The 25293-nt window shown below is 38.6% G+C and overlaps 1 protein-coding gene across 1 annotated transcript; it reads left to right on the top strand.

Moving 5' to 3' along the window:
• Positions 1-4524: 4524 nt before the first annotated feature.
• On the top strand, positions 4525-24777 carry CTR9 (CTR9 homolog, Paf1/RNA polymerase II complex component). The gene is made up of 25 exons (XM_059848825.1): positions 4525-4617; positions 6432-6530; positions 7253-7492; positions 7854-7971; positions 8553-8642; positions 9898-10046; positions 12373-12480; positions 12970-13077; positions 13195-13431; positions 14158-14247; positions 14351-14479; positions 14585-14768; positions 15357-15445; positions 15710-15895; positions 16075-16162; positions 16394-16542; positions 18584-18700; positions 18870-19015; positions 20410-20481; positions 21303-21438; positions 21857-22003; positions 22438-22595; positions 22909-23005; positions 23326-23438; positions 23693-24777. The coding sequence occupies exons 1-25, from the start codon at positions 4573-4575 to the stop codon at positions 24102-24104; spliced, it is 3507 nt and encodes a 1168-aa protein (XP_059704808.1). The 5' UTR covers positions 4525-4572; the 3' UTR covers positions 24105-24777.
• The last annotated feature ends 516 nt before the right edge of the window (positions 24778-25293 follow it).

Here is a 25293-nt window from a genome sequence, read left to right as displayed (position 1 = left end):
TTATACTACCAGAAGACATACAATTCTATATTTATTTTGTAGTATTTTCTTTCCTTTTTCAGTACACAAGTAACAGTCTTTTGAATAGGGCAAGTATTTTATTCTAAGCATTTTATGAAAAACAAGTGTCATTATCAAATGCCAACATTTTAGGGTCAAGTACCTGTCAAAAAACTACAAGTATTTCATGTATACTAATTTAATCAAAAAGACTAGAGGCTAGATCTCAGTTGTTCTTGAGTTAGCTACTAATATTTCCACTGAAACATTAATATGATTTAATGTGTTAGAAATGTAGTGTCCATTTCAAAGAAGGCGGTCTCAGAACTCAGAAGTCCTCTTGGAAGAAAGCTTTAGCAAGGAATAATCAGTGTAGTCTCCACCACAAATTTTTGGTTTTTTTCAGTTTTCCTCTGAACAAGTGGAAGCTTCTGTAAAATAAGTATTTCTAAAAGAGAGAGGATACAGAATGGCAACATTTCTGAAATTCATCATAAGTAAATTCATAAAAAATTAATCTCTCTCTAGGTGTAACTCTATTTAAAGTCTTAAAGACACCAATTTTTCCTAGCAAACGTTCTATACCAAAAATCAGTGATACTTTCATTCTTTACATTTCAGCACTGCAATGTCATTTGATACTCTACAGCCTTTTGTGTAATCCTCACTTGTCCTGTTAACTGCTGACAAGCATTTTAAACCTGTAATGCTGATGCATAATCCCTAAAACAGCCTTCACCAGGAAGAGAAAGGAGCAGGGGAATAATCAGCCTTTGCCCAGTAACTCTTTGTTTATGAGGTGTTTGTTTATCATTCAAATAAAATTCATTGAACATGTTTATCAATCATGTCTTCCTGGAAAAGTAACATGTTTGACAGGTTGGAAAACACTAAGCCAAAGCCAAAAAGGTGACTCCACTAGGGAAATGCAAAGCCATAAGCAGAGAAAATACGAAACTCCAGAGGGTGAGTCCAAATCCTCTGGAAGCACAACACTGGATAGTGACTGAATAGGAATCACCCCGTGCTTGCCAGAAGGTGGCAATAATGACACTGTACTTGCACGGACAGCTTTAGATTTAGAAAGTTAGAGAGGATTTAAGCATTAAAAAAAATTAACTTTGTAGAATTGCACTTGTACTGCTAACTTCTAATGGCACTCTTCATTTCCCACTAGCCCCACAGGGGATGGAACAAAAGCCTCCTGCATCCTACAGCTGCCTCTCTCGAGCTTTCTAAGAGAAATTCTATGAAGCAAAGCCAAGACTGAACTGTTTCTCTGATTCACTTTTTTAAACCACACTTTTATACCTACTAAATGCACTACAGAGGTGGTGGATGGCTACCTGTGCAAAACCTATCAAAAACTGAACAAACAACTCTGCAGATTTAGGTAACCATCTAAGTCAGTAGAACATAATTATGTTTATCAGCTAAATAAAGCAAGCCCAATCATTTGATGAAACATGAACTAAAAGTAGTAATAAGAGATACTAATCCTTTTATCCAGCATAAAATGTTGCAGTTTTAGTAGCTACAAAAAAAAAAATATTTCTTGGTCTGCAAAAACATTACACCTTCCAGTGAAACATTAACATAAACCAGCAAGAACCATCCATTCTTACAGCTCTGGTTTTGTTATACTTCATGTATTACTGAAGGAAAAGAATACTCATAACATTGCTCAAAATCCATTTAATACAGCCTACTTCAGCATTCCTTGCCAGCAGGATAGAAAATCCTAATTCCTTAAAGTAGCAACTTTGAGATACACAGCTAATACAGCAGCCTCTGGGACTAGCACAATATTAAACTAATAAAAAAAATTTATAACCATTAAACCCATTTTCAGCATTCTTTTAACCAGTTTGCCCAGCACTTTACTAAACCTGCTTACTATCTTTTCAAGATGTACATATTGTGTCAGGGCCTAAAACAGATTAATAAGTTCTGATGGCCCTGGACAACTCCCCCAGGTGCATTCTGCCACTGCCCTACCTACAGCTCAGAGCTTTTATCCTAAAATTAGGATATTTTGCTACTAAAAGAGCCTGCTCTGACCACCCAGCTGTTGCAGCACACATTGCAGTTGAGACAGCCACAATACACAGAGCATCATCAAACTATTTCAGAAAGCTGCAACCCATACACAATAGCACCTTAACCACATCTGAGGGCTTCAGGGGTCTGTCCATACAGAGTGACACCCAATCACCTCAGAAGGCTGCAAGCATCTGCCCTTCTTGTCCTTCAGCCCAACCTTTCACACCCCTCATGTTCATGCACTGCACCTGTGTGCCCTCTGTTCCCTTTGGTGACAGGTCAGTAACACCTCAGCACTCCATGGCTCATCACCCTCAACACTGCTCACCTGCTTTGCACACCTGGAGCCCATTGGGGATGGGGCTCAGCCACAGCCCCCTCCCAGTTCCCACAAAATGTGTGCCCACACCCAGCTGGTTCTAATTGGGGCTCCTTTCTTTAAGGACATGCACCTCAAGCACAAATGGTAATTTACCTGCAAAGAGAGGTGGTTAGGTAGGTAGAGGTCTTTTTTTTTTTATATACTGCTATTAAAGTATTTTCATTAAGCTCAGTTCTCCTTCCTGAAAAAGATTTATAATTCCATATGATAATGAAGCTTCCTGAGTGGATTTTTTTTTACTGAATATAACGTATATCACAAGTGAACCTTCAATTTGCTGTATCTTATTTTTGTTATATCAGTCTTTCTTGTTTAACAAGATCTTTTTAACAATCCAAATTCAATTTCCTCAGTAATAAAATCCCATGAAATAAAACCAAAAGACAGCAGCATAAAACAAGCCTCTTTACTTGAGATGTCCCTAAGCACTCATAAAGTGAAAAAAAGCAGCTGTTTTCACTAAAGCAATAGTTTACACACTAAAGAGATGCTACATAGAAAACAGTGACTTATTGTTATGAGTGTATATGGAGAGAAAAGGAGTCCTCCTGCTTTAAACAATATAAAAGTCAATAGGATACTAATAAAATTTTAAACCATTTAAAATGTGTGTAATAGGTTTGTACCAGAGAGCAAGAATTGTTTTCCCTCTTTAACTTTGGCTTAATATTTCATTCTTTAAAGGTCTGACCCTATAAAAATCTTTCATTAAAACTAATTTTCTGTCCATGAGGAAATCTAGTTTTCTGAACAAATACTCAGGAACAGGCTATCTTTTCAATCCAAAGAGCTTCAGCATTAACTAAAATATCTATAAAGTAGTTTATTTTTGAAAAATCAGCTTATAAACCAGAAAAGAAGGCTTAGGAATTCTATTAATTAGCACCTGGCTCTGCATAATATTGGTTCTGGCATGTTCTTAGTGCAAAAACTACACACTCCCATAAATTTCAACATCACTCAGTTTTCCTGCCACATTTCTCTAAAATTGGTATTTATGGAAGAAATCCACTCATAGAGTAGAAGAAATATTTGGCACAATGCCTTGGAGCAGGTAATTCAGTTCAGAATAATCAGTGCATAAAGAAAAATCACAAGGTCACATTCAAAATGTTAAGTAATCAAAAAATGTGACTTACTTTGGCTTCACAAAACAGCTGACACTGCAAGTCATCTAGCCATTACCCCTATAATATATAGGATTATAGTAATTCATACTTATTTTTAAAATAAAATTAACTGATTTAATGTCTTATAGTTGTGGCTATCAATTAATTCAAAGTTTTGTATTCTATGGACGATTAGCTACAGGACAAAATCAAGTTAGCTCTAGGATTTAACAGGCTGCATAAATAACATTGGAGGTTGAGGGTTTTTTTAATAATTTCTGTAGAAATGTGAAAATCTTTTAGTCTTACTACCCTTTTTTTTCCCCTTGGTACAACTGTAAAAATAACCAAGATGGGTCATTGGTTACTGGGCTTGCCGTGTTTGATCCAAATATGCAATGTATCTGCCATCATAATTAGAAAAACACAATTTAGGAGCCCAATTGTGGAATTCCTTCTTTACTTTGCACATCCGTGAGGCCGAGTCCCCCACACACACAGGGCTCCAATGTTACCACAGTCCGTATTTGTCATTAAAAACACTCCGATCTAACTACAATACACTTGGCCCAGATGAGGCTGAAAAATTGTAAATACGGACCAAAAGTATTACACCAGCTAAGCGAGTCGAATAATGTAAATTTGGATTTACTCGTTGGTTTCCCAGGAAGATGGGAAAATCCGCCCGTTTTAACGCGTTTGTTTGGAAATCTTTTGACGCTTTTGAGATGCCGTGAGGAGAGGCGGCGCCTGAGGGAGCCCCGAAGCCCAGGGAGCTTTGGCCAGGCAAACCTGCTCCATTTACCGCTGCGTGCGTGCACGCACAGACACCCAGCACGGCCTTTCGGCGCTCCATAGGAGCACACACACTGATTCCCAGGGGCGGGTGTGCGACGCGGGTCACACCGAGCAGGCGCCGCCCTCACACCGCCCCGGGGCCGGGCCCGGCCCGCTCCGCCCCCGTTGCCGAGCACGTCCGGGTCGGGCGCTGCCGTGAGGGGAAGTGCGCGCGGCGGCCCCGGCAGCGCTGTCGCCAAGATGTCGCGGGGCTCCATCGAGATCCCTCTGCGGGACACCGACGAGGCGAGTCGGGCGCGGGGAGGCTGCGGGGAAGGGCAGGGAGGGCGATCCGTGGCGGGGCACGGGCGGTCGCCGCTGCCGCCCGTGGTTGTGCCCCGGGCTCGGGGCGAGTGTCGCTCGCAGCCCCCGTGGCGGGGTCGCAGGTGCGTGTCCGGCCGCGTTCGCGCCGCGCTTTGGTGGGTCGGGGTCTCTTGGTGTTCCTCAAGCAGCGCTTAGACACAGGCAGGGCAGAGGGAATGATTCTGTAAAGTTATTTCACCGTGGAGCTAAAAACTTAATTTAACTTTTCTTTATTTAAGGTACACTGTCACAAGCCAAGGTTAAGGTTAGAAAGGTTCAGGAGAAGTGTGTGGAGATTTGCAGCATATAACAAAGTGTGGCCTTAAATCATTCCATGGCAGATACTAAATTAATAGTGTAGTTAGGTGAGGTGTTGAAACATAATGCTTACAGTTTGAAGAATATTCTCTGTGAACATCTGTGTCCCTCCTCTTCTATATATCTACACATATCATGTACATGTATACATATACATGTGTACACAGAGACATTTATATATGCACAAATATATATACAGAAACAAATTTCTAGATGGCTGCCATTGAGGTTTTAAGTCTCACAAAATTACTTTATTCTATGGAGTTTACATGTTTAAGGGCATTTTCTTCTGTGACAGAAATTTCTGCCTGAGGTGTCAACATGAGTTGTGATCTTGATGCTGATGTTCAGGCTAGGACTACTTGGATCCCAAAGTTCTGAATTGATCACTAGGGAATGCAATAAAATACCCCTCCACTCACTCCTGCTCTCTTTTACTTCCATGTTTATTTACTGTGTTGGTAATACCTATTTCTCATTCATAACTATTTTAGTTGATGGATGAAGGCCATTATCTGTCAAACAGGAGGTGCTATGCAAGATAAAAGTAAAATGAAACAAAGTTAAACAAAATATTTTTGCTGATATTCTGAAGTCTTGTATAGTCAAAACTAGAAGCCTTTATAAGCTGGATTGCTCTAATTCAGCCTACAGAGGAGTCCCAGCACTGGTAATCAGGGTACAACAACCACACTTCTTTCTTGCTGTAAAATTGACTTGTAACACAGATGACTAATTGTTAAAGGCAGCATGGCTGAGTAAGGTGAACTAACAAGCAGTTAAATTGCGTTCCCAAATATCCCATCTGGGGAGTACCTGTTCCTTTTCCCTCATTTTATAATATCAGAAGATTAGATCAACATGGGAGACTAATACTTACAAAACAATGCCTGAGTGATGAAAAGTTCTTGATGTCATTTGCTGGTCATATCTACAGTTGTGAATATTCAGAAATTTAGCTGCTTCAGTAGTCTCTTAATTTCCTAGGGCATAAAGATGATTTTAAAAAATTTCAGGAATCTGAGTCTTAGGTATTGATTTTCTGACACCAGATGACTTGGAAGATTTTGTTTCTGAGCTAGATCTCTATATTACCTGTAGGGAAAGTTTTAGAAAGTCAGCAGTGTGCAGTCAAGTTGATTATTAGCTGATTCTCAGCATGAACTCCATAGTGAAAGAAGTTGAATTAGGATCTCTGCTTATTCTCCCTCACCTGTATCCCAAACATTGGTTTATCTTTTCTCCAAAGAGAGGCCATTGCATTTATCTTGTACAGAATGCAATATATTATCTCTCCTTTCTTTGTCCATAACCTTTATGTTCAAACACAAATAATTATTTCTGTTTTGTGCTCTGACAGGTCCAGTTTCTCTTGAGCTCAGTGACAGATGATGTTTTTAATGCTGTGTGAAAAGATGATCTGTGTTGTTTGGTTCTAGGTTATTGAGCTTGACTTCGATCAGTTGCCCGAGGGTGATGAAGTTATAAGTATACTGAAACAGGAGCACACCCAGCTGCACATATGGATTGCTCTAGCGGTCAGTATAGATACAAATTGTGGATTTAAACACTGTATTCACATAATCTGTGACTAGTGATAACTGAGTTCCAAACAGGTACTTTATGGGGTCTTTCAGTCTTTGATTCTAGGCCAGATGTTCTGACTGACATATGCATATTAGGATTTAAATTCAATCACTTTTTCCTGAAACAATGTCTCTTGAGGGTTGCTTTCTATGTTTTTTTTTTCCCTCGATCCATAGTTTTCCTGGTTTGTGCCTTTGATTATGTGCTTCATAAAAAAGGAGGGGGCAGTATCTACACTGTGGAAAGTATGGTTAAATGTCAAAATGTCAAAGAGGAAGACCAGTGGATTCTTCACTTATAAATAGCTCAAAAAGTTGTGTTTTAAGGTGGTGAGGCACTGGCACAGGTTGCCCTTAGAAATTGTGGATACCCCATCCCTGGAAGTGTTCAAGGGCAGGTTGGATGGGCCTTTGAGCAACAGGAAAGTGTCCCTGCCCATGGCAGGGCAGTTGGAACAAGATTATTTTCAAGGTCCCTTCCATTCCAGGCCATTCAACAATTCTAGGACAGAAAAATATTTGACATTATCAGAAAACCTTTCTCTGATGGTACCTACATTTATTTCTGCTTTATCCCTACATCTTAGAAAAAGTGTCTGTGATGCCTAAAGCATCAGCTTGGTGTGTTCTGTACTCACTGGGGTGGTGTTGTCTGTTAAAACTGTGTTTTGTAGCTGGAGTACTACAAGCAAGGCAAAACAGAGGACTTTGTGAAGCTGCTGGAAGCTGCCCGCATCGATGGCAACCTGGACTACAGAGACCACGAGAAAGACCAGATGACATGTCTGGACACTCTGGCAGCCTACTATGTACAGCAGGCTCGGAAGGAGAAGAACAAAGACAACAAGAAGGAGCTCATCACCCAGGCCACCCTGCTGTACACTATGGCTGACAAAATCATCATGTACGATCAGGTAAAACTGATATCTGATCAAAAAACCGTTTTTGTAAATTAGTGATTGTAAAGAAAGCAAGTATTCCTTCACTAAAGGGAAGCTATAAACTGCTCAGGCTTTAAAGTCACACATAAGCAAAACTTGTATCTGAGATGTGCTTGGTGCCACCAGGAGTAATTCTGGCTAGCTTGGCACACCTGATAGAACTACTTCAGTCAACTTTGGAGTTTCAGAAGGAAGAATTGGTATTCTTTTGCTTGTTAAATGTAAGAGAAATAATTTAATTGTAAAAAGCATTATTAGGCAATTAATCTTTCCTGTAGTCCAAACTTCACATTTTACAAAGATAAATGTATTGCAAATTCTTTTCCTTGTCTAGAATCACTTGTTGGGAAGAGCCTGCTTTTGCCTGCTTGAAGGTGATAAGATGGACCAAGCTGATGCACAGTTCCACTTTGTGCTCAACCAGTCTCCAAATAATATTCCTGCCCTACTCGGTACGAGTTTATGGATATTTGTAAAAACCTGGTCTTTGGTTGAGTTTTGGAATGTATTACATGCTTAAGAGGTGTGTGTAGAGAGAATGTGATCAAGACACACATGGCAGAGACTAATTCAAATTTGGGAAGTACGCATAGGTGGAAGAGCTAGGTGAAAATGCAATGCTAACTGGCATCTTCTGAGACCCATGGGCATACATCCAGTTCAGCTATTTATGCTTCCCTGATGTGGCAGTGAAGCTGGACACTCTGTTAAGGGTGAAGTTACCACTTGGGAGGGGTCAGTAGACTGTACAGTTGTAATTTAAGTTGTTTACTAGTCTCAGTAAGTATCTTTCCTCTGGACCAATAAGGAATTAAGTTTCTGCAGAAAAATATGAAAATGTAAATTTAATGTGTTTTCAGGTTTGCTTTTTTCATATACTTGACATCATCAAATCGAATAAAAATTGTCATTGTCTCAATTTTCTGTTAGTTTTTAACTGTAACTTTTAAGAATGGGCACAGCACAAGTTAAGCAAATAGCACTTGAATTTCTGGTTTATAATCTTTGTTGTATTCCTGGTGTGTTCTAACAGGTAAGGCATGCATTTCTTTCAACAAGAAGGATTATAGAGGAGCCCTTGCCTACTACAAGAAAGCACTGCGTACCAATCCAGGCTGCCCAGGTAAGACAGAAAGTATTTGCTATGCTTGCAAACTAACTCAGGTCTTCCTAATTCAAATTCAAAGGGCATTTTTATGGTCTATATCTGTCAAAAGAACCCCAACCCTCCTTATAGAGGGGTTTAGGCATTCATTGACTTGAAGTATCTCTTAATATTTAGAGAAGGAAGTTGTGTTTAGGAAAATACTGTTCTCTTTTGGAGTATTACCTTTTAAAGAGGTAGAAAATGGGATTTTGCACGTAAGAGAAATTAAAGTTGTATGGAGAGGGAGGGAACTGTTCAAGACTCTTGCAGAATTTCTTTCTCTGTAAGCTCTTGGAATAAGGCTTCAGAAATTACATAACAATAATGAAACAAGACATAAAAAACAAAATTCTCCTTACAGTGCATGATGTGAGTTTTCTTGGTCTTGTATTACTTTCTTTATGCAAAAATCTGGGAAAGTGATTTTTAATGGCTGTAAAAGTGATACATGGGATTTAGATACATTAATTCAAGATATTTACATTAGGATCAAAAAAACTTGAAAGTCTCTTGAGAGATGTGATAGGCTTTGCCATAACCTGTCTGAGCAAAGGTTTATTGCAAAGTTGATGTGTGTTCTGTGGTCTGCTTTACCATAAGATTGATTGCCACAAAAGCCTTACTTTTCAACAAACATCTTTCCTTTGCTCCCCTTTTTCTAATGGGCACAAGTTTGAAACTGCTGTTTATAAATTCTCTGTACTCTTAGATCACAAGTAGTCTGAAAGGGCAGTATGATATGGATTTTCTGTATTAGTCCATCTGTACTTGGTCATGGAAGTTGGAGGATGACAAACAGCATGTGAATCAGTTGATCATTTGAGGAGAAATGCCAGCTAACTTGTTTATTCATCTGTGTTTTCTGAAGCCCTGCTAGTCTGGGGTGAACTTACCTAAGAAATGTCCTGCCCTTCCATCTGGCAATTTTTTAATGCTTTTCTCTATTATTTTTTAATACATTTCCATAAAAGTAATTTTTTATTTGTTTGCATTGGAGTCTGTGGAAGATAGATCAGTATTTATGAAAAAATAAAGTCTTACTAATACATTCAAGTTCATTTTGTGGCCAGCCAAGTATGTGCTGCTGCCTTGAAAAACAGCAAATTGTTAGATGGCTTTACAGACTTTAAGGAGATATGAAAAACTCTGCTTTCACTCCAGGTTGTGAAAAAAAAAAAAAGTCACAAAGTTGAAACTGTGGGATTCTGAATGGTGTCGTGTTGTTCTCTAGCCGAGGTTCGCTTGGGAATGGGCCACTGCTTCGTGAAGCTGAACAAGCTGGAAAAAGCTCGCTTGGCCTTCAGCAGGGCTCTGGAGCTGAATTCCAAGTGTGTCGGGGCCTTGGTTGGACTGGCTGTTCTGGAACTCAATAATAAGGAGGTGGGTCTGACTTAGCAGGAATCCGTGCTCAGTTCACTTTCTTTTAGCTAAAAAAAGCAAATTTTTTATCCTTTCAAAGATAGTCCAGTTTTGAAATGGGTAATAACTTTTGTGGTTGAATAATTCTAAGTCTGGGCTGCTGTTGAATGATATTATTGATAGTGCTTGTGATGTGAGCAGCACATTCTGAATAGCTTTCTTCTGTTGTAAAAATCCTCCATTCTTTTATTTATAGAAGAGTTAGGTACAGAAAAACAGTGCTAGGTTAACTGTTTCATTTAAAATAATAAAACTCCATGGTGAGATATGTGAAGGAAAGTCAAGGTAAAACACATATTTCCAGGAGGTTAGAACAAGCTTTTTAGAAGTTCAGGAGTTAAGAACAAATTTTCAAACAAGTCTCAGAATTACATTCAGGCATGCATGCTGTATGAGCAGGCAAGAAGAAATTTTAACTGGGCTGATAAAAGTACAAATAAGTTTTGATTCAGCTTTCTAGGTGTTGTATCACTAGAAAAATACATGCAAATGTATTAGCTTAGTTGGGATCATAACTTCCTTAGCGTGGATTAACCATCTCAGATATATTATCACTGGAAGATGAGACTCTTAAGTGTTTTTAAAAAAATTAATATTGTTACATAATTTTATGTGGCTAAAATTTAGTGTGCTGCTTTCTATAGTTCAATAGAACTATACTATTCTGTAGAACTGTACTACTTCTTTCTATAGAAAGATCTTTTTTTAGCGCAGAATGTCTGAAAATTTCTTGGTTTACTACTTTGTGAGGGGAAAAAAATACCCTATTATTACTTCCATGAAGAAACTAAAAAAAAAAAAAAAAGTGAGTATAAGAGGTTTTTTCATAAAACTACAGAAAGAACCAAAAATACTCGAGAGTCAAATTTTAATAAATTCCACAGATGAGAAATTGATCGTATTTGGTATCTTTGTCTTTCTTTTCCTGAACATCTTTTCAGGAAGTCAAGGGATGAACCCACTCACCTGAAGATTCAAAAAGCTGGGATTAAAAGCTGAGCCACTCAAAGATGTTTTGTGTTCTTTCTAAGAAATATATATCTGTGCTTTACTTCAAACTGTTCTCACAACTTTGTGGTAAAAGTTAGTGTAGCACTGAAGAGTTGACGCAGGGAAGGGAGAACACTGGGGAGAAGAGCCTCTCTGAGAATCAAACTAATGGGTATCTTTTTTGTGCTTATATATTTCTAATGTTTCTTCCTCCTAGAAGATGTTATGATGTCAGAATAGGGTTGAGATCACACTGTGCTCTCTTTGAGGTCTGTCTGATCTGTTTTTCTTAAATGAAAGCACTTAGAGCTTTGGGACCTCTACCCATCTACTGGATTGGGTTGAAGTTGGACATGAGACTCAAGGTATTGGAGAACTTGGACAAATGCACAGTGTGATTATAAACCACATTAACCTTTGAAAATGAAAGCAGGAAAGATTCAATATTTCCTTATCCAGATGTATTGTTACACTGGGTTTGGAAAGATTGCACCTGATCAAACTGAAATTGATTTTTTAGTTGCCTTCATATTATGTTTTAACCTCTTAAAACCTAATCAGTTCAGTAAGACTGCTTTCTTCTCATCATAATTACAAAGTAAAGCACAGCTGTTAGATGATTGATAACCTTGATAGCTTTTTTGGTGTTTCTGTTCAGAAATAATTACACAGTAAGCTGACATGCTTGTGATACAGATTTCATGGTTGTCCTAAATAAAGAGCAATTATTTTATCAGTTGTAGATTTGAACTTGTAGGTAAATCACATTTTTACCTGTGGGAAGCTTTCTTAAGGGTGTAAAGCTTCTTTAGAAAAGAGTAAGTTGATGCAATGATATTTCAATATAAACACCTCAAACTTGCACTGATTTTAATTTTGTTTAGAATTTGAACGTGAAAATATCTTCATTCCACTGTTGAATGAATTGGGTAAAACATTGAACCAAACAGGCACTGGGGACACTGAACAGTTGAAGGAGCAGAAGGAAAGCTGTCAGGCTGTGAGTGTGACATATCAAAGAACATCAACACCAAGTCTTTTGGGTTTTGTTGCCTTTTTTTTTCCCCTAGAAAGTCCTGCTGTGCTCTTTTCCATCCCTATGTAGTAGCTTCATTTCCTATTTTCCACCTGTATGCTGCAAGAAGAAAAGCCAGAAGCTGAATTTACTTTTTTTTTTTGAGAGCTATGTATGGTGTTGTTAAAAACCCTGAGCAGCCTAGACTGAAAAATGGTTTTGAAGATGGTAATAAGATACAGATACTGAGGTACTGCTGATACCTGTCAATGTTTCATTTAGGCTGATTCCATCAAGAATGGTGTTCAACTCCTCTCTAGGGCTTACACAATTGATCCCAGTAATCCAATGGTGTTGAATCACTTGGCTAATCACTTCTTTTTCAAGAAGGTAAGAGATCGCTGAAATTTTACAGTTAAATGCTTGATAACCTCTTAACAGTAAGAATTTTGGTGTTAGATTCAAACACATTTCATCAGGTGCCTAATATCTGTTAATCTAGATAAAGAAGTGTGAGGGTTTTGGCCTGAATTTTGTATGAACCTTTCTCAAGAAAACCAAGAAAGGTACACTTACTTACATCAAAATCAACTTTTGTCCTGAAGGGGTTTTGGGTTTTTGGTGTTTGGGATTGGTTTTTTTGGTTGGTTGAGGTTTTTGTAGGTTTGTTTTTCCCCCTCCTCACTCTTCCATGCTTTAAAACATGAAATAGAGAAAAGATTAGTAACAGCTAAAACTAAATCTGTTGTTATTTAGTTTGCTGTGACTAAAGCTTTGTCATGTTTTCCAGCTATCCATGTTTAAATCATAAAACCACTTGACCATAAATAAAGGGAGGACTTCCAAATTTCATTTAACTTCCTTTTTTTTTTTTGTCAGGACTATGGTAAAGTACAACACTTGGCTCTTCATGCTTTCCATAACACGGAAGTGGAAGCGATGCAGGCAGAGAGCTGTTACCAGCTGGCGAGGTCTTTTCATGTGCAGGTAGGACAGTTTTTGAAAGTCCCCTTTGAGCTCACGTTTTAAAAAAGTCTCTATTATATCATGCAAAGGTTGCCTGTAAAAACACTGACTGTTCTTCATTTAATTCCTTTTAATTAGGAAGATTATGACCAAGCTTTCCAGTATTATTACCAGGCCACTCAGTTTGCCTCATCTTCTTTCGTACTTCCCTTTTTTGGATTGGGTCAAATGTACATTTATCGAGGGGACAAAGAGAATGCTTCACAATGCTTTGAAAAAGTCTTGAAAGCCTACCCTAACAATTATGAAACTATGAAAATCCTTGGATCTCTTTATGCAGCTTCAGAAGACCAGGAGAAACGGGATATTGCAAAGGTGAGTTTTCTTTCCACCAGCATCCTGTTCATTTGCAAGAGTAGAACTTGGAAATCAGACTTGAAATCAGTTTGTTCCTTAAGTTGAATTATACTCAGGGTTAGGTAGCTGTAGATAAGGGAATGTTTCGTATGGACTGTCATGAGGGGTTTTCCTGTCTGTGAAGAGTCACAACTTCTGGGCAGAACTAAGACTCCCTTGGGCTCTGGGTAAAGCATATTCAGGAATTTAGAGAAGCTTCATCCTCATGTCTCTATTTGGTACATGAAAATTCTTTCCGTATATATATAAAATTGTCTGAAGATGGGAAGTTGGCTCATGATTTCCTGAAGAGAGCAAATCAGCTGGTAATTTCCAGAAAGCAGTTGTCCTGTCTGGGCTTATCTGGAAGGACGGTGATGCTTTTTTTTAAATGAAAGGTATTGCAAATCTAATGTTGGGTAGATAAATGCAAGAAATGTTAGACATTTCTCTAGCTTTTCATGTTGGTGTAATAGCCTTTGTTTCTGTAAGACTTGAAGCAGGTGTTCTGTTCTACAGAAGAATAGAATAATGAAGGAAGAAAACTAATGCAGATTTATTACTGTGCAGATGTTTAAGATGTTTGCTTCTGTATGGTATATCTTTCTAGTGTTACGGTTAATTCCTTCACTCTTTCTCTTTTTTTCCATTTTTTTAAACAGGCTGTGTGTCTTTGAAGTGGCATAATTATCTTTTGTTTTTCAGGGGCATTTAAAGAAAGTCACGGAACAATATCCTGATGATGTAGAGGCATGGATTGAGCTAGCCCAAATTCTAGAACAGACAGATATACAGGTATTACTAATACTCACTTGGTGAATTGTGTGTGTGCTTTTCATAAGAGCATGTAGAGCTCATTCTCTTCTTTCTTTCATTCACTTTCTGTTTCTTTCCAAAGGGTGCTTTGTCAGCCTATGGAACAGCCACACGCATTCTGCAGGAGAAAGTACAGGCTGATGTCCCTCCAGAGATCCTGAATAATGTGGGTGCCCTGCACTTCAGGCTGGGAAACCTGGGAGAAGCAAAGGTATGCAGTTACTCACAGTTTGAATGGTGTTTCTTGGTCACACTGAAGTTTTTCTTTGAGGACATTCTGGAGTGCTTCATTGCTCTTTTCTTTTCTGTGCTTCAGAAATACTTCCTGGCGTCGCTGGATCGTGCAAAAGCAGAGGCTGAGCATGATGAGCATTACTACAATGCCATCTCTGTGACGACATCCTACAACCTTGCCAGGCTCTACGAGGCCATGTGTGAATTTCACGAAGCTGAAAAGCTCTATAAAAATATTTTGAGAGAACATCCAAATTACGTTGATTGTAAGAGACATTTGGTATTTCAGTTCTACAGTCATCCTTATAATACCAAAAATCTTCTGGTTGACAGTGTCTTCTGCTCTCCTTAAGTCTGTCTTCCCTTGTTTTCACAGTAGCATTGGGGTTGAGTAGCCTGTGCCATTTGCTGCAAGCTGCAGCACTCATCATGCCCCAGCCTCATCTGTAGTTTTTCCCTGCTTGTTTTCCATTGTCACCAGCAGATACCCTTCCCAAAGCTTGTGGAGATGGGAGAGCTATTTAAAGTGGAGGGAGGAGAATTAAGTAACTGATGGATCCTTATTTCTTTGCAGTTTTTCAGCTGCCTTTAATTTATGAAGCCAACTTAACACATTCACAATACTTTAATCATTCAAAACCTGCAGTTTTCGTCTGGCCATCATGGGTGCAAGTTCCTCTTCATGTCATATTTCTTGTTGTGAAAAGAATATGAAAGGTGTCTTAGTGTTGGCTGTCCCTAGCTGATCAAGAGAAAGATTGCTTTTGAAATTGATGCATGGACAATATTTTCTTTGTGCAAGATGTCTTTAACCTGTTCCCTGATTTTATTTCATTTTCTATCTTTATTTTCAGGCTACTTGCGCTTGGGAGCTATGGCCAGGGATAAAGGGAATTTTTATGAGGCTTCTGATTGGTTTAAAGAAGCACTCCAAATCAATCAGGTTTGTAACCCTATAAGTGTTTAACATTAAAACACTCTAAATAATAAGTTAACTTAAAATTTTATTTTCCTCTTTTTGTGTTTTTAATTTGTTTAAACTAGGGGAAGAAGAGAGAGCTGCCAGATCTGCTCTCTGTGTTTTGTTTGGGGCTCTTTTGAATATGGAATTATGTTTAAGAAGAGTAACACTTTATACTTGAAAAAGAGCTCTTGCAAAGGAAAAGACTTTCCTTTTCTTTGTAACTTAGAGTGAATTTTTATTTAGGATCATCCAGATGCCTGGTCTCTGATTGGCAATCTTCATTTGGCTAAACAAGAGTGGGGTCCAGGACAGAAGAAATTTGAAAGAATCTTGAAGCAGCCCTCCACACAAAATGATACATATTCCATGCTGGCTCTTGGCAATGTCTGGTTGCAGACTCTCCATCAACCCACAAGAGACAGAGAAAAGGTAATGGGCATCTCTCTGCCATGTGTGTGGATTTGTTTGTTTATTTTCATATGTTGTTAGCTATTCAGAGCCTCTTCTTAATGTCTGTTTGGCATCTTCTAGTTCATAAAACCTCTGGGTAGATCTTTTAATACCCCACTTTAGAAGTGAGTGATGAATTGGGGCATTTCTTTCTGCAGGAGAAACGTCACCAAGACCGTGCATTAGCCATCTACAAGCAAGTCCTCAGAAATGACCCAAAGAATTTGTATGCTGCCAATGGCATAGGTGAATATCAGACTCTAGTTTTGCTTCAGAGGTGATCATATTCTTAAGTTTCATGCTTTAATAGAGAATTGTTTTTTCAGGGCCTGAGCACTGTAGAGTGGAGCCCAGGAAATGGCAGCTATGTCAGTTTTTGAAGGGGCACTTTATTAAGGCAGTATTGAATTTTCTGTGGTAGGAGTGCACAGTGCATGAACCTGGAAGCTCACACTGTCCATATTCCTCTCCCCTCAGGAGCTGTCTTGGCACACAAAGGATATTTCCGTGAAGCTCGTGATGTTTTTGCCCAAGTGAGAGAGGCCACAGCAGATATCAGCGATGTGTGGCTGAATTTGGCACATATCTACGTGGAGCAGAAACAGTACATCAGTGCTGTGCAGATGGTAACATCTCCACATTGAACTACCTCCTGTCTTGGCTCACACGACTTCTAGATGTCTCTCTGTTGTCAGGGCAGCTGGGAAAGTTTCTGAGCAGTGTTTTAACAAGTTCTAGGCCTACTAACAAGCTGTTGGCTATCAAGTCTAGATTTAGTAACAGACTGCCAAATGTGGGTGGGAGGTAACAAAGCACTATCATCTTTTATTCTTTTTTTGGTAGCAGGGTTAGAATTTTGGTTGTGGAATAAATTATCAGCCAGAGCGGTTTCAGTCAGTGTAGTTACTGTATGTGATTTACAAGCAGATGTTTCCAAAGTAAGTAAATACAATTTGCTGCTGGGGTTTTCTTTTAAATAGCTACAATTCCTATTTTTGTTCTTGTAAATGACCACATGAATACTTTAAAAGCTGTCTTAAAAGCTGACTGGGGCGTAGTTTCACTCACCACTGTTAAAATTACAAAATAATTCATGTTGAAAGAAATCTGTTGAGGTCAGCTAGTTTGACCTGACCTGCCCAAGCAAGTAAATGTTCAAGTGTCAACCTATTCCAAGTAAATTGATCTCAACTGGTTGATGAAAAGCATACAAATAAGCTTAAAAGCACAGCATATGTTGAACAGGACAGAAACTAAGAACAAACTTGTGTCATTTAAGATGAGTCCTTATTGAGGCTCAAAGACACTTCATTCAGAGCTATTCTGAAGCTTTTTGTGATGCTTAATAAAGAAGTGTTTACTGGGCCTTTCTTACATGCTCAGGAGCTCAGTAGTCACTGTCCTCCAGTGAACTATTGTTAGCAAGCTTTGGCAACACAGTCACATCACTCTGTTGTGCTTGAATGGGGTCCGTTGTTTTTTTAGCACTTTGACTATTTTTATTGACAAAAAACCTAATGAAAATCTCATTTTAGCAATTGTTTAAGCAGTGAATTACAGTGGGGAAGTGGGTATCACTTTCATCTATTGATTTGGGAGAAAAAATATTTTTCTCATTTGCTAATTTGTTTAAGAAAAGGTGTTATTAGAAATGTGTTTGTTTACTGAAGTGTTTTATTGTTCCCTGGGTTTTGCTATGCAGTCACAGTGTGAAATAACATTATATTGGACTCAAAGGGAGACAAATTGAAATTGCTAGCCCAGCTTACTGCAGCCACAATAATTATCCTACTGAGTTCTCTGCCCTAAAGCATACAAATCTGAGGCAGGCTTGAGCTAAACACAAAATCTTGGATGCTGAAGGTGCTCACAACACGGTGAGATCCAAGAGTAGCAACCTCAGGTGTTACAGTTCAGGGCAATTTTTCTGTACTTGAGCTGCAAATAAAACTTACTTTGTATTCTTTCCTATTTTGGAGGCTTAGAGAGGGTGAAGGGTTCCTTGAGAAAAGAGTGTGTCAAACAGAAGGTGCTTTTTACTGAAAATGATAACATTTGCTGTCTTTTAAGCCTTTAATTCTAGACCCACAGAAGTTATAGTAACAAGTCATCTTTTACACTTTAGAGAAACTGATATCCCTTGGCATGGGTAAGTTCCTCGGCTGGGTGGACAGAGCAAAGTTGAGTTATCTGGAAAGTCTGATTTTTTTTTTTTTTTAACTAATTACATCAGATATATAGAATTAGTGTATTAGATATATTTCAATTTGAAAAATATCTGATATGAATAAAGAAAATAGATCATTTATTCCCCCCACATACTGTGGAGAATATTTGAGTGATCTTAAAATGAGTCATATTGGTTGGACTTTGTTGCAGTAAATGCTACTTTAAAAAGGTTTTTTTGTACTTAAGACCTACAGAGTCTTCTGGGCTGCAGCCAGTTTCTAGAAAAAATCAGGAACTTGCTATGGAATAGGAGAGAGGATGTTCTGATCACTGAAAGGGAGGCACCCATGCAGCATAACACACTTCTATAAAAAACAAAAGGCATATTAGCAGTAATGCTTGTTAGGAATAGAAACATTTACTAGAGTTAGCTAACCAAAATAACAAACCACTGTTGCCTCTTACTTTGATTTTTTTTTTTTTTTTCTTTTATTTCAGTATGAAAACTGCCTCAGAAAGTTCTATAAGCATCAAAACACTGAAGTGTTGTTATATTTGGCCCGGGCACTGTTCAAATGTGGCAAATTACAGGAATGCAAACAAACTTTGTTAAAGGTATGGATCTAGAACATCATGGATCACAGAATAAAATTACTGTTAGCTGATGTGTGTTTGTGTTTCTTTAAATTTGGTGGTTTGGTGGGGTTGAAATGATGGTGTTTATTCTCTTTATGTCATTTCTGTATCACGTTGTAGCTTATCTTAAAAACATGTTTTTTTCCAGGCCAGGCACGTGGCTCCAAGTGATACAGTCCTCATGTTTAATGTGGCTTTAGTGCTGCAAAGACTTGCTACCTCTGTTCTGAAAGATGAAAAAAGCAATCTGAAGGAAGTCCTTAATGCTGTGAAAGAGCTGGAGCTCGCCCACAGGTAAAGATCATTTGTTTCTAATCCTTTAATCCATGTTGTTGTCCCCTTACAGTGTACTTGCATTATTGAACACAAATCTGGTTAGAAGAGCAATCAACTTCTACAAAGCACTGTGTATTTCTGGAGTTTCTAGTAGGAAAACAAAATATGGGGCCTGACAAAACTGTGTGTTCAGCTTTTGTTCCAGGACCAGTATTGTTTGACCAGATGCCAATATGTGTTTCTCAAAGAGTTTTGTTATTGCTGTGACCAAGATGCTCTTCTTCCCAGAAATGCACAGTTGAAATGTTGACAATTATTCTTCAACTTGAATACTATTTTATGACTTCTTTCAAAGCAAACTCTCAGGCTTAAAAGCAAATCTGTTTATCTTACATAAGCATAATTAATGACTGGCAGTCCCTTAAGACTAATTTCACCCTCCTCTTGGTAAGTAAAGCCCAAGTACTGTCACAGTTTAATAACAAAAGCAATTTCTTAAGTGCATTTGAGATATTTTAGTTCTGTTTAAAGAACAGTAATAGAAAATTTTGTGCAGACACCAGTGTGATTAATCTGATCCAGTTGTCACCATCCTTGAACAGAGCTTTCAACCATTTATCCTGCCTCTAAGTGTAGCTGGTGCATGAATTGTGCATTCCTAGCTCTGCTGTTACGTTGAGGATGGAAGTTCTGACTTAAATTTAATAAGAAGCTTGTTATTTATTGTCTTGAAGAAGTTGCATGAATTTATTTTTGCCTATTCACTAACATTTTTGGAAAATACTTTCCATAGTCTAGACCTCAAGTAAGGAATTATTATATTCATATACCCAAGAATTTGAGTCTAGCACAAAAACATTTCATTGGAATGTGTCTGAGGGTATATGGGAAGAAACTGTGGCAATCTTGAAAGTTGTAAGTCATTTTCTTTTAAATTTGAGAAACTTTTCAAAGCACTGATCATCATATCTTACTTGGAAGTTTGTTGTATTCCCAAGGGCCTGTTCATTGGGTCAAGGAGGCTGTTCTGAAAGGATTTTTGAAAAACAAGTTTCCCTTCCTTCCTTCTCTTATGCTGAATTCAGGCATGTAATCTTTGACAGATAAATCAGTCTTTTGGGGTCAGCAATGTTCTTACTGGTAGGAGCCAGCAAATGAAATCTCAGAACTCTTTAGAATTTTTCCTCTCCAGAGTGGTTTTAGAATGCTTTAGATTTGGAGTACTCTGAATGCACTTTTTAACTGTTAAAAGGTGCTGTATTAAAAGGTGCTGGCACAGAGGAAATTGGTGGGATTTCCTCATCTGCTGAGTTTTACAGGTTTGTCATTCAGGTCTGAATGGTTTGTTTCAAGGCAAAATTGCAGTAAATATGTAAGTAATGCTATCTTTGCTTTCTTGTGATTTCCTCCAGGTACTTCAGTTACTTGAGTAAAGTAGGTGATAAGATGAGATTTGACTTGGCACTTGCTGCTACAGAAGCCAGGTAAAAAAATAAAACAAAAACAACCCACAAAGAAATCCTTCATTCAGATTCCAAGGGGAATATTTTTTGTCCTGTTTTTGGGGGTTTTTTTTAAGTATTAAAGCTAGATTCCAAATTTTCAGCTGTCATTTTGTTAGAACAATAGAAATACAAGTGCAGGGTCACTCCCTGCTCCTGTTTCATTCTTTTCCTGTGTTTCACTTCTATACATTCTTGTAAGATTTCACAGCCCCATACAAATACCATGTGTTGGCCATCCTGCACTGTACATCTGAATGGGTATCATTGAATCACTTTGTGCAGAGAAGAAAATTTCAATATTAAAAGAAATGTCATTTTGGCATCAGCTAAGAGGGGGTTGAAAACACCTTGCTTTAATGTTTTGTGTGACTTGGACTCTTTATGCAACCTTAACCCTCACACTATTGGGTTTTTTAAGCTTGGATTTTGCCCTGCCTTTCTGAGAAGGTTTGTTAGGTTGTTATGATTAAATACAAGCTCTTATTAACCATACTTCTGAAGCTCTCCAAATTGGTTGGCATTTTTCCTTTTATGTTCATGTGTGGGTTTTCTGTATATGAATTGGCTACGCTTGAAGTGTGAATCAATATGTTCTGAAATGATCCACTGGAAGATGAATTAGCTTACTAAAAATGCTTTGATTTACTCAAAAATCTGCACTGCTCTTCTTTGTGCTATTTCAAGTAGCTGTTTTTAGTTCACTGGGGATATGAATGTAGTGTTGTGATGCAGACACTTTACAAAAGCATTTCTTTTTGTGTTTGCCACCTTGCCTTACCCAAGAACCTTGGATTTTGCAGGCAGTGCTCTGACTTACTGAGCCAGGCCCAGTACCATGTGGCTCGGGCACGCAAGCAGGATGAGGAGGAGAGGGAGCTGCGTGCCAAGCAGGAGCAGGAGAAGGAGCTGCTTCGCCAGAAACTGCTTAAAGAACAGGTTTCATTCCACTAAATTCTGTATATTGCATTTTGTAAGTGCACACACCGACAATATGTGCTCCTGCTGCTCTGGGGTGTGCTACCTAGTAGCTGTTTTTCTTAGTCATAGTAAGTGCTAGCTGAAAATATTGCAGCTGACAGGTGATGCTCTTACTTCCCATAGCCTCAGAAATACTTAGTTGTATAATGAAATAAAATAGATGTGCCAGAAGTTCAGCCATCAGACTTTTACCAATTTTACCATGGGCTTTTTTGTAGAAAACTTATTTTTTTGCCATGTGCATCTTCTGCTGTGACACAGAGCATCAAAAAGCAATTTTCCAGTCTCCTGACAGCAAATAATTTCTGTGCCTGCTGTTATAATCACCGTGGGGGTGCAAATACAAGGGTAATGGTTGGCTTCCTTGGTGTTTCAGGAGGAGAAGCGCCTGAGAGAAAAAGAAGAGCAGAAGAAACTTCTGGAACAAAGAGCTCAATATGTGGAGAAGACCAAGAATATTCTGATGTTCACTGGTGAAGTAGAAGGATCAAAGGAGAAAAAACGTGGTGGCGGTGGAGGCAGGGTAGAACAGAATGTTTTAATCTCTTTTTTTGTTTTTTATTTCTTTTAAACCTCCTTAATTTTCTCCTTCTGATATATAGTCTCCTGCAGGAGCACAGGTTTTTAATTTTAAACTCCTAGGTTCTACTGAGTAAAATTGCACAGGTTTAATACAAAAAATGTCAAAATTGGAAGCTAATACTTGAAAGTTCTGAGTGTAGTGGCATCACTAAAATGTGTTCAATTGTTAAAATAACAGAAGATTATTTTATGTGCCAGTTCTGAATCAGTTTCTAAGTTATACCTCTCTGGTGCCAACTTTGCCATAGTCTCTAGAAGGTCTGTGTTTTCATTTCTTCTAGAACATGTTCAGCTAGATTTCCATTTTGAAGTGTTTTCCAGTAGCTTTGTAACTGGGATGGGAATAATAGGTTGTGTTGTCTGTGTTTCTTACAGCGTTCCAAAAAAGGAGCGGGGGAGTTTGATGAGTTTGTCAATGATGACAGTGATGAAGATCTGCCCATCTCTAGAAAGAAAAAGAAGAGGAAGGGCAGTGGCAGTGAACAGGATGGGGAAGAAGAGGAGGGTGAGAGAAAGAAGAAGAAGAGGAGGAGGTAGCGGATGCTTTAATTAATTAATTTTTAAATAATGTCAATTTAATATTAGACTTCCCTGAGCAATGGTATGGCTTTTAAATAAATTCTCTGCAGTCTTTTGTAACAGTTTAAAAACAAACTCTTATCAAAGGTCACATGGTTATTTTTTACTAACACATTACCCTTTATTAGACTTAAGCAACCGCTCTGCAAAAGAAGTAGGAGTAACACTTGATGAACTGGACATTTCTTGAGACTGGTATTTTTGTATGCTTTAAGGGTTTTTTGCAGTATTATGCTTTATGCCATATAAAATGTGTTTCTGTTCAAGACCCCAGAAGGCTGAGGAGGGGAGTGATGATGAAGAACACGAAAACGGCCCACGGCCTAAGAAGCGACGTCCACCCAAAGCAGAGAAGAAAAAGGCTGTAAGTTAAACCCTGAATAACTGCATCACTCTCTAAATATGCATTTGGAGTTCAGCATTACCCTGGTCAAGAGAGATTTATTAGTGTTGAAAATTGCAGCAAAACCTCCTAAAGCCAACTGGTCTTAGAGCTTGTTTTTATCCTCCTTCCCTGTTGCTATTGCTGCTTCAAGGATGAAAAGGATATTTCCAAAGCCATCTAGAATTAAGTGATAGTAAATGGAAAATTTTTTTAAAAGCTTGTCTGGTTTTCTGAACGTGTTTCTACATTTGGGCCCTGTGCCACATGAACAAGCAGCCCTTTGTTTTCCCCCTATACAGCCCAAACCAGAGCGACTGCCTCCTTCAATGAAAGGAAAGATCAAATCAAAAGCCATCATTTCATCAAGTGATGATTCTTCTGATGAGGACAAACTCAAAATTGCTGATGATGGGTAAGAACCTTAATTAACTTTGTATGAACTTAGAGTTTCAATGCATGCCTTCAAGAGAAAATGCATTGTTAATGAGATAACATGAAGATAATGAGTAGTTTTTCATTGTACTCACAATATCCCTTCCCAGTGCAAAATAATTCCACTCATTCTTCTAAAACTAGCATTACCCAAATCCTGGTGTCTTGCTTTATTTATCAGCTAAAGGGAGCACCTTTTAATACCATTTTTTTCCCCTCTGCTTTTCCCCACAGGCACGCTAGAAATAGCAACAGTGATTCCGAGGAGGGGGAGCAGCAGCACAGCAAACGCATTGTTTCCGATAGCGATTCCGATAACAGGAACAAGTCTGGCAGCGAGGCTGGCAGTCCCCGCAGGTCCAGCGCCCGCGCCTCCGAGGAGGAGTCTGACAGTGACCGGTCCCCGAGGAAGAGGCGGCGCTCGGAGTCGGAGCAGTCGGACAATGAGTCCGTGCAGTCGGGGAGGAGCCGCGGCTCCGGCGGCTCCGAGAACGAATCGCGCCCGGCTTCGCGCAGCGCCGAGTCCGACAGGGACTCCGAGAGGGGCTCCGACCACGAGGGGTCTGCCAGAGCTTCTGCGTACGAGTCGGAGCCAGAGGCATCTAATGATGAGGGCTCTGAAGGGGGCTCGGATGACAGTGATTAGAGCTGAATTACCGACCGAATTTTTTAAAAGTTCGTGTAAATACATCTCAGTTACAGGGGAGATAGAATTTTTATATTTCAAAACTGTGATTTAAAGAAGCTTAATGTTTTAGTAAACTGTTGTGAGACCTTCTTGTGATTCTTTCTATTAGTTACTAATGGATGTTTCTCTAAGTTGGCATATGGTGTATTTTTAAATCTAAACCACTGTAGGTACACAGAATCTCTGTCCTGTAGTCAGCACACAGAGGATGGAATGCATGTAAAAACTATGGAGCATAAAGTCTCCTTAGGTGGTTCAGTGTGGCTGAAATTTTGTTCTGTGATTAAAGATGCATAGATGGATCTTAAAATCCTACCAGATGCAACAAAGAGCTATGGATATTTATCTTTTTCCTCACTTGGAATAAAGGTCAGTAGGGAAGTTTTTCTTACTTTCTATTAAAGAATAAATGTGCCACAATGCAGCTCTTTTATGTTTTCAAGGGTTTGTTCTTTTGCTTCTGTTTTTGTGTTAAATCAGTTGAAAATGTGCAGATCTTAGAGAAATTTTATAAACTAGTGATGCAGATTTAGATGAAATATTTAAATTGGCTGGTAAAGACATTTGGGAGAATTCTGTATTACTTGAGAAAGGTAAAGCTGCAAGTGTCACAATAAAATGTTCTTGCTTATTTGCTTGGAGTGATTTATTTTACTCCTTAGAAGGTATAAGAAGAATACCTGAAAAAGTTGAATTTGGAATCTCTTTGGAGGAAGTGGTCCTCCCTGTATTGTAAGTACATGACTTTGGAACTAAGTCACATAATGTGTTCAGGAATAACATTGAAAAATTGCTGTGCTGTAGACTAAATTGGATTTCTCTCTGTGGTTCTGAAAAAAATCAGTTGTACCAGTCCAAGGGAATGTTTTCCTTTTTTTTCATTGGTCCTTAATTTCTATGTCAAGCATTTGCTAAGAGAAGGTTCTGTAGGTCAGGATAGTGTATTGCTACCAGTTCTAATAGACTGTATGGCCTAAATATGTTGCCTTGTTTTTAGTAGGCCTGGATTGTCACTACTGATAGTTCACTTGAAGCATTGAGTGAAAGTGAAGTTTCCCATGCTGCTATTTCTGGTTTGTCGTGAGCATGAGCTGTTCTCATTGTGGATGGGTTTGTTCATGTGTTTATGGGCTGTTGGTAACCATGG

Source organism: Haemorhous mexicanus, chromosome 6, assembly GCF_027477595.1.
Source record: "Haemorhous mexicanus isolate bHaeMex1 chromosome 6, bHaeMex1.pri, whole genome shotgun sequence".
Lineage (NCBI taxonomy): Eukaryota > Metazoa > Chordata > Aves > Passeriformes > Fringillidae > Haemorhous > Haemorhous mexicanus.
Note: the sequence above shows the minus strand (reverse complement) of the source record. Positions and strands in the feature narration are given on the sequence as shown.

Excerpts from the sequence above, each read along its gene's own strand:
- CTR9 (XM_059848825.1), top strand. The coding sequence starts at position 4,573 with ATGTCGCGGGGCTCCATCGAGATCCCTCTGCGGGACACCGACGAG. Across the intron at positions 6,531-7,252 it reads ACATATGGATTGCTCTAGCG|CTGGAGTACTACAAGCAAGG; the intron begins GTCAGTATAGAT and ends TGTGTTTTGTAG. Across the intron at positions 14,248-14,350 it reads TAGAACAGACAGATATACAG|GGTGCTTTGTCAGCCTATGG; the intron begins GTATTACTAATA and ends TTCTTTCCAAAG.